Raw genomic sequence first — 7580 nt, forward strand, 5'->3', positions numbered from 1 at the left:
AAACTAAATGCCACGGCGAACTTCGTACCGCCTATGCTCATCAGAAATACCTAATGTAGGATTCTAAAGATGAAAGAATTTTTCAAATCGGTAATTATAAGTAGTTTCGGAGCCTACTTATTACAATACAAACAAACAAACAATTAAATCTTTTCTCTTTATAATAACACTAATATTATCATAGAACCGATGACTTTTCCTTTCACCAATCATGGCTATATTTCGTACATATCTGACCCATGAAGGCTATCAAGTGCATTTGACTTTCACCTTCAACCCTGTAAGGTGAGTCATTTGACCTTATCTGACCTCAAAAGACGCCCACGATTCCCCATGCCACCTAAAGTAAATTATCAGAACGGGACAGACGCTGTTGTTGCATTCGGAAAGTTTCCGTTTGACTTCGTTGGACAAATAACTTGGTTCAATACGTTAGAAAAAGTACTTAGTGACGCTAGTTTTAGTAGTGACTAGCTTTCCGCCCACTGCTTCGCTTTGGTCCATTATAATCTCTTTTTGTCCATAGAAATTTTGGACCTCTTTTTAGCGATGCCTGTTTCAAAATAATCTGCATTCTAAACTGGTTGGTGCTGTGTGTTGATAGATCATAATAATAATAATAATAAGCCCCCCAAAATCCTACCTTTCGTCCGAGCCGAACACCAGGCCACGTGGGGGGCGGACACGCGTACTGTTGAAACTTACGCGGCCAACGAGGTAAAGGTAACCCATTCAACATGGAGCTTAGATCAAAGAAAGTATTGAGTATTGGGCCGCTGCCCGGGGGCAATCGCCGGGGCGCACCTGGGGCCGGTGCTGGGTGCTCCAGCATGCGATCCGCCGGCGACGAGGAGTTGAGCAGGCGGGCTCCCGTCGATAAAATTGCTACAGCCGAAACCACCCTATTGAGGGATTCTCCATCCCCTCAATCCAGTCTTTTCCCGTCACCGAATTCTTCTCCTAAATCGTATGAAATGGCTTCTTCAAAGTCACCGTTATCGTATAACAGCAGTAGTGAGTTTTCAATGGATGTTGCGCAGGAGACAAATTCTGTCAGTATATCTGTGCCCACCATTTTTAACATCAGAAAACCCAGAATGAGATGGACCGACGAATACAATGAAGCAATAATCAGGTCCTACTACCGAATAACAAAATTAGAATCTGCCCGAACAACATATAGGAAACCATTACATCAAGAATTCATTACGCAATTCCCTAATCTTTCACACGTATCCGAACAACGAGTAGCCGACCAAAGACGCTTGATAATATGCAACAAATTGTTATCCGACTCCCGCTTACAAGAAATTAGGACAGATATAGCAGAGGAACTCCAAATAAATAACACGCAAATAAATACAAAAACACAAGATAGTACTCTCACTTCTGCACATTCCAATACACAAGGTACCAACACCACCAACACCAGGATGAGATGGTCCGATGAATTAAACGAAAGTCTGATGAGATGTTATTATATAGTTACAGAATCAGAGACCAATATGTCCGCTTACCGAAATAAACTACACAAAAAATTCATTGACACACACCCAAATCTCGCACACATCACGGCACAAAGACTATCTGATCAAAGACGATCGATAGTTAACAATAGATTGGTACATCCTAACAAATTACTGGAAATAAAAAATGAAGTAACAACAGAAGCTAACACTAACGAAAATTTTATTCAGTCGCCAAGCATAGATTGCACAATACCAAATTATTCTACGCAAGAAAATACATTTACTAGTCATACGATTGATACTAATTCTATAACTTACGCTGAACAAAATAGCACGCAACAGACAAATACTACAACACTGGAGGAAGAAACACATCAAAGCAGGACTGCCCGTACAGATGACTCTGATTCAGATGCCAACCGCGAGATTAGAGATACCTTTGAAGAAACCTATTTAGCTTTCATTGATTCCGAACCTACTAGTAGACCATACATCAGGAAACAGAAAACATCGAAAAAGTTATCTGCTATAATACACTATATTAATACAACTATTCTTCCAAATTATTTAAATAAAGAAACAGACTTTATAACACTCCAAACGATAATATATTGCGCGGCATGGACAGCAGCTAAATGCAATGGAACAAAAATGGAAACAACTACAGAAGGGACAAACAGAACAACAGTTAGAAGGCCTAAATGGGAAATTAGATTAGAAAAGAAGAAAGAAGATCTCAGAGCAAAGATAGCTAAAATGACTCAATTCAATAACGGAAATAGAAGCCCAGCGTTAATAGACCAAGTAAAGAAAATAATGGATCAATACAAGATACATTCAGTGCATGAAGAACCAAACACGCAAATTACACAATTCATAGACACTCTTAAACAAAAACTTACAGTTATAACTAGCCGAATCAAAAGATACAGAGCATGTACACTTCGCAAAACACAAAATACACAGTTTCATTATAATGAGAAAAACTTCTATCGCAACCTTAAAACTTCTACAACTAATAACGCATCAAACAACGAGCAAACGTCTAATTTCAACATTCCCGCGCCTGATACACTCCGTAATTTTTGGTCTGAAATATGGGAAGAACCTAAAGATCACAACGACAAAGCAGAATGGATAGAAGCTGAGTACGAGAGAAATGAACACATACAACCCATGCCATTTGAATTCATCCCAATAGATACCTTCCAAGATGTAATTAGGAGACTCCACAATTGGAAGGCCCCAGGATCTGATAAAATACATAACTTCTGGTACAAAAAACTTACATTTATACATCCCTTTTTACATAACCACTTAAATGAATACATTAAAAACCCTGAAACAATACCCGATTATATTATGACAGGAACTACTTATATGATACCCAAAGACTCCACCGATACTACCAATCCAGCTAAATACAGGCCGATTACATGTCTCCAGACTATTTACAAAATACTAAATTCTTGCTTAACTAACGTGATGTATGAACACATAGAAAATAATCAAATTCTTGCGGAACAACAAAAAGGATGTAGGAAATTTAGTCAGGGCTGCAAAGAACAGTTAATCATTGATTCAGTTATATTACGACAAGTGCAAAGACAAAAAAGGGAGCTTCACTCCATGTATATAGACTATAGGAAAGCTTATGACTCTGTACCCCATACCTGGCTCTTAGAAGTTTTACGTATCTATAAAATCCACCCAACCCTGACGAACTTTTTGCGAACTGTAATGCAGAAATGGACAACACGCCTTAAGGTAGCACATACTGAAACTGATCCTATCTACATCAAACGCGGAATCTTCCAGGGAGACTCATTAAGTCCACTCTGGTTCTGTCTAGCCTTGAACCCATTATCCAACCTTTTAATATCGTCAAACACAGGCTTTGAATTGAAACACATAGATACTCACACTAGCAGACCGACCACCATGCAAATTAACCATCTCATGTATATGGACGACATAAANTTACAAAGCCTCGTGAATATTTTTTTTTCGGACTGGAGAGACGGTCTTGTGTTTTAGTCATATAACGTCCCTAATTAGTTGACCACGACTGTATATAAATCTGTATGTACAAATCAAATTACTATGTCCTATCCTATGCTGATAATTTATGCCGCTTCTGCCGTCAAGTCAATCGATGTACACGTGACGGAACATCATAGTGCCTTAGATAGTTCAGATAGTTGTAATAGTTTTCTCCAACTGGAAAAAAAAATACTATAGCACGCGTGATGATAATTTTAGTTACTTACAGCTTTCCTGTTCTCCCATTCGTCTTCGATCAGCTGTATCAGCGGCTTGCCGTCTACTGTGAAGGTGGTGCCGTTCTTAGCTTCATACTCTGTGACCAGCTCGCGGAGTTGAGCTTCGATCTTCGGCAACTGATAAATACATAACATTAGAATAAAAGTATCGTTTAAATTTTCAAACAAAAGAAAAGAAAACGAGATAAGTAATAATATTCTAAACATATTATGGATTGGCACACTGTATGCGTCCTCATGTATGCATGAACAACATTGCAGGAAGAAGTTTCATTAGGCGATTTTCACACTGCATTTCGTTCACGGTACACGGGTGACAGATAAATGTAGGCGCACATTAGGCGACACGCGACAGCGACAGCTCGGCGACTAGACGACTATTTTGACAATTTCATATTATATCAGCTAGAAGTCGCGACTCCGCGATTCTGACACTAATGTGCGAAGCTTAAACAAAATATATGAAATTGTCGGCCGCAGCCTCTCGTCGCGTCTAAGTCGCCGAGCTGTCGCTGTTGCATGTCGCCTAATGTGCACCTCCGTCTACACGCGGCGAGACAGGCGCAGACGTCCGTCTGTCCGTCCGTCCGCGCGGGTGCGATCCTGTTATTAGTAGCCCATAAAAATGCTGTACAACTTATGAATATATTAGGGATGTTTCCTGTTTAATTAGTCCGTCAGTTAGCTTATCGAAAACCACTCGTTACGTATTTTTCACTTTTTAAAACTAATGAAAATGTAAAGAGATAAAGCGTGGCAAAGTTCTAAAGAAAAGGCTCGTGACGTCAGTGAGTGCGTAAAAGTGCAGCACTTTGTGACGTCGCGCGGAACTTCAACGCAATATAACTTTGTAATTATTTGTTTGATTGACAATTCAAAACATGTGTCCAATATCTATATATATAAAAATGAAACCCGTTTCGCGTTGTCACGGCATCACGTGTGAACGGCTGAACCGATTTCGATAATTCTTTTTTTTTAATGTTTGTGGAAGTCCAAGGATGGTTCTTACGGAAAAAAATATTAAGAAAATCTCTACGCTAAGGCGGTACGAAGTTCGCCGGGTCAGCTAGTTTTTTTATAAAAATTGACGGACTAAAAAAATTTTTTTAGGAAACTAGCCTATTAGTACAAAAGACTGGGTGATTGACTCACATTGCTAGCAATAGCTTTCCGTTCCTTCTCTTCCCGCAGCAGCTGTCCGCCTCGGTTGTGGTAGCGGCCGGGCTCGGTAGCCCGCGCTTCCAGCTCTGTCATCTTCAGCCAAAGGTTCTTGCGGGTCATCACCAGCTCGAATATGTGTCTGGGAACAACATCATTATCATCAATCATCGGGGTATCATCGGGTACTTGGCATCAGTATCGATCACTAATCACCCCCTGATAGTTATTTTGAAAATATATTTCATGTACAGAATTGACCTCTACAGATTTATTATAAGTACTAGCGGCTGCTCTATCTCGAAAACGGTTCACTGTATAAAAAAAAAATTTAAACAAAATTTGTAGAGAATTTAGTATTCTACAATATTGATAATAATAATAAATAATATTCCGAAACTATCCAACACGTAACAGGTGCATGCAAAGCAATAGTACAGACCGACTACAAACACCGACACGACCAAGTCGCCAATATTATACATCAGAAACTTGCTTACAAATACANGACATAAAACTATATGCCCAATCACAAGATAGTCTCTATCAGTTAGCTAATCTTACAGAACAATTCTCAAATGATATTTGCATGGAGTTCGGGATTGATAAATGCAAAATTAACGCTATAAAAGCTGGACAGAACCAGAGACACACCTACCAGATGGAATCTGGACAGCGAATTGACTCATTGGAAGAGAACGAAGTATACAAATACCTAGGATACAATCAGGCTAAGTTAATAGAATACAAAGACACAAAAGCTAAATTACTGCAACAGTTTAAGCACAGACTCAATTCTGTCATGAAAACCCAACTTCACTCCCGCAACATTACCAAGGCAATAAACTCATTCGCAGTACCAATCCTAACATACTCCTTCGGCATTATTAAGTGGACAAAAACAGAACTCAATAGCATACAAAGAATCATAAACACTACACTTACAAAGCACAGAAAACATCACCCGCGAGCATGTATCCAAAGACAAACCCTACCGCGTAACGAGGGAGGCAGAGGAATCATTGACATCCAAAACCTCCATAACAAACAAATCACTACGCTCCGCTCTTACTTTCATCAAAAGGCCATAACTTCCACTCTCCACCAGGCAACAGTACAAGCTGATATTAAATTGACCCCTTTAAACCTACAAGACATGTCTACCCAAGAAAATGAACTGCAAACTTCAACGCAAACAAAAATCAGCGAATGGACCCGAAAGTCTCTCCATGGAAGACATCGCCATGACCTATGCCAACCCAACGTCGACAAGATAGCGTCGAACGCCTGGCTTAGTCGTGGGGAACTCTTCCCTGAGACTGAAGGGTTCATGATTGCGATTCAGGACCAAATCATCGAGACCCGCAACTACCAGAAGCATATCATGAGGATTCCTAATTTACCTACCGACTTATGCAGAAAATGCAATAGCAGTTCCGAAACTATCCAACACGTAACAGGTGCATGCAAAGCAATAGTACAGACCGACTACAAACACCGACACGACCAAGTCGCCAATATTATACATCAGAAACTTGCTTGCAAATACAAACTAATTACGCATAAACCTACGCCATACTACAAATATGAACCCGAACCTGTACTTGAGAATAGTCAATACAGACTATACTTTGACCGCGCTATACTCACCGATCGGACTACACACTATAATAGACCAGACATCACGCTTCAGGATAAGAATAACCGCACAGCAACTATAATAGATATAGCTATACCCAACACTCATAACCTGCAGAATTCAATATCAGAAAAACTATCCAAATACACAGATTTAAAGGATGAAATCAGGCGGATGTGGCGCCTTAATGAAGTTAACATCGTTCCAATAGTGCTTTCAACAACAGGCGTCATACCGAAACAACTACACCAATCATTAAATACACTTAATTTACCACCACTCACCTACATATCACTACAGAAGGCAGTAATTCTGAACACCTGCAGAATCGTAAGAAAATTTTTACAAACCCATGACAGCCATAACCAACCAACAAGGGCAGACACCGACTCTACAACCACAAACTAATGATACATTTTATCAGGATTGCACTTGGCTTAGGCCCGTGCATTCCCTCGAAACCGGCGAAAAGCTGAGGCACAAAAGTGTACACCGACAATAATAATAATAATAATAAATCTTTGGACAATTTCACACAGCGCCAGCTAGCCCCAAAGTAAGCAACTTAATGATAATAAATCTATACAGTGTGTCCGGGCTTGTAGTGATCAAACTTTAAGGGCGTAATCTATGGACAATTTTATCGATGAAAATACTTCAAAGAAGAACGGTCACGCCCCATACAAAAAAAACCCAGACCCGACAGAAACGAGACATACCTCAGTTTGTTTGTCATGTCTAAATTAGTTAAATTATATATTTTTTATATTCGAAATCTATGTATAACACCAAAATAATACCCTTTGTTTTTGTTCAGGCGTTATACAAAAACTAATACAAAATGCCTATTTATCACTAAAATTGGTAAATGTATGTACCTAAATGTCTATTACAGCTGCTATGGAATGTACCTAGGTGACCTGGAGATACAGCCGGATTGTACAGGGTGGTTATACATATGGAACGATAAGTGATCTAACTCGATTATTTCTAAACTATACAAGATATCGAAAAACTAGTTACTGATTC

General features: G+C 39.4%; 1 protein-coding gene across 1 annotated transcript; it reads left to right on the top strand.

Annotated features, from left to right (window-relative positions):
- The first annotated feature begins 695 nt into the window (after window positions 1-695).
- LOC114351251 (uncharacterized) lies at window positions 696-6960 on the top strand. The gene is made up of 2 exons (XM_028302391.1): window positions 696-3443; window positions 5424-6960. The coding sequence occupies exons 1-2, from the start codon at window positions 738-740 to the stop codon at window positions 6957-6959; spliced, it is 4242 nt and encodes a 1413-aa protein (XP_028158192.1). The 5' UTR covers window positions 696-737; the 3' UTR covers window position 6960.
- Window positions 6961-7580: the final 620 nt, after the last annotated feature.

The sequence above is a fragment of the Ostrinia furnacalis genome, unplaced genomic scaffold (genome assembly GCF_004193835.3).
Source record: "Ostrinia furnacalis isolate ACB-3 unplaced genomic scaffold, ASM419383v2 OfSCF1112, whole genome shotgun sequence".
In the NCBI taxonomy this organism is placed as follows: Eukaryota; Metazoa; Arthropoda; class Insecta; order Lepidoptera; family Crambidae; genus Ostrinia; species Ostrinia furnacalis.

Coding starts and splice junctions, on each gene's coding strand:
- LOC114351251 (XM_028302391.1), top strand. CDS start 738: ATGGAGCTTAGATCAAAGAAAGTATTGAGTATTGGGCCGCTGCCCGGG.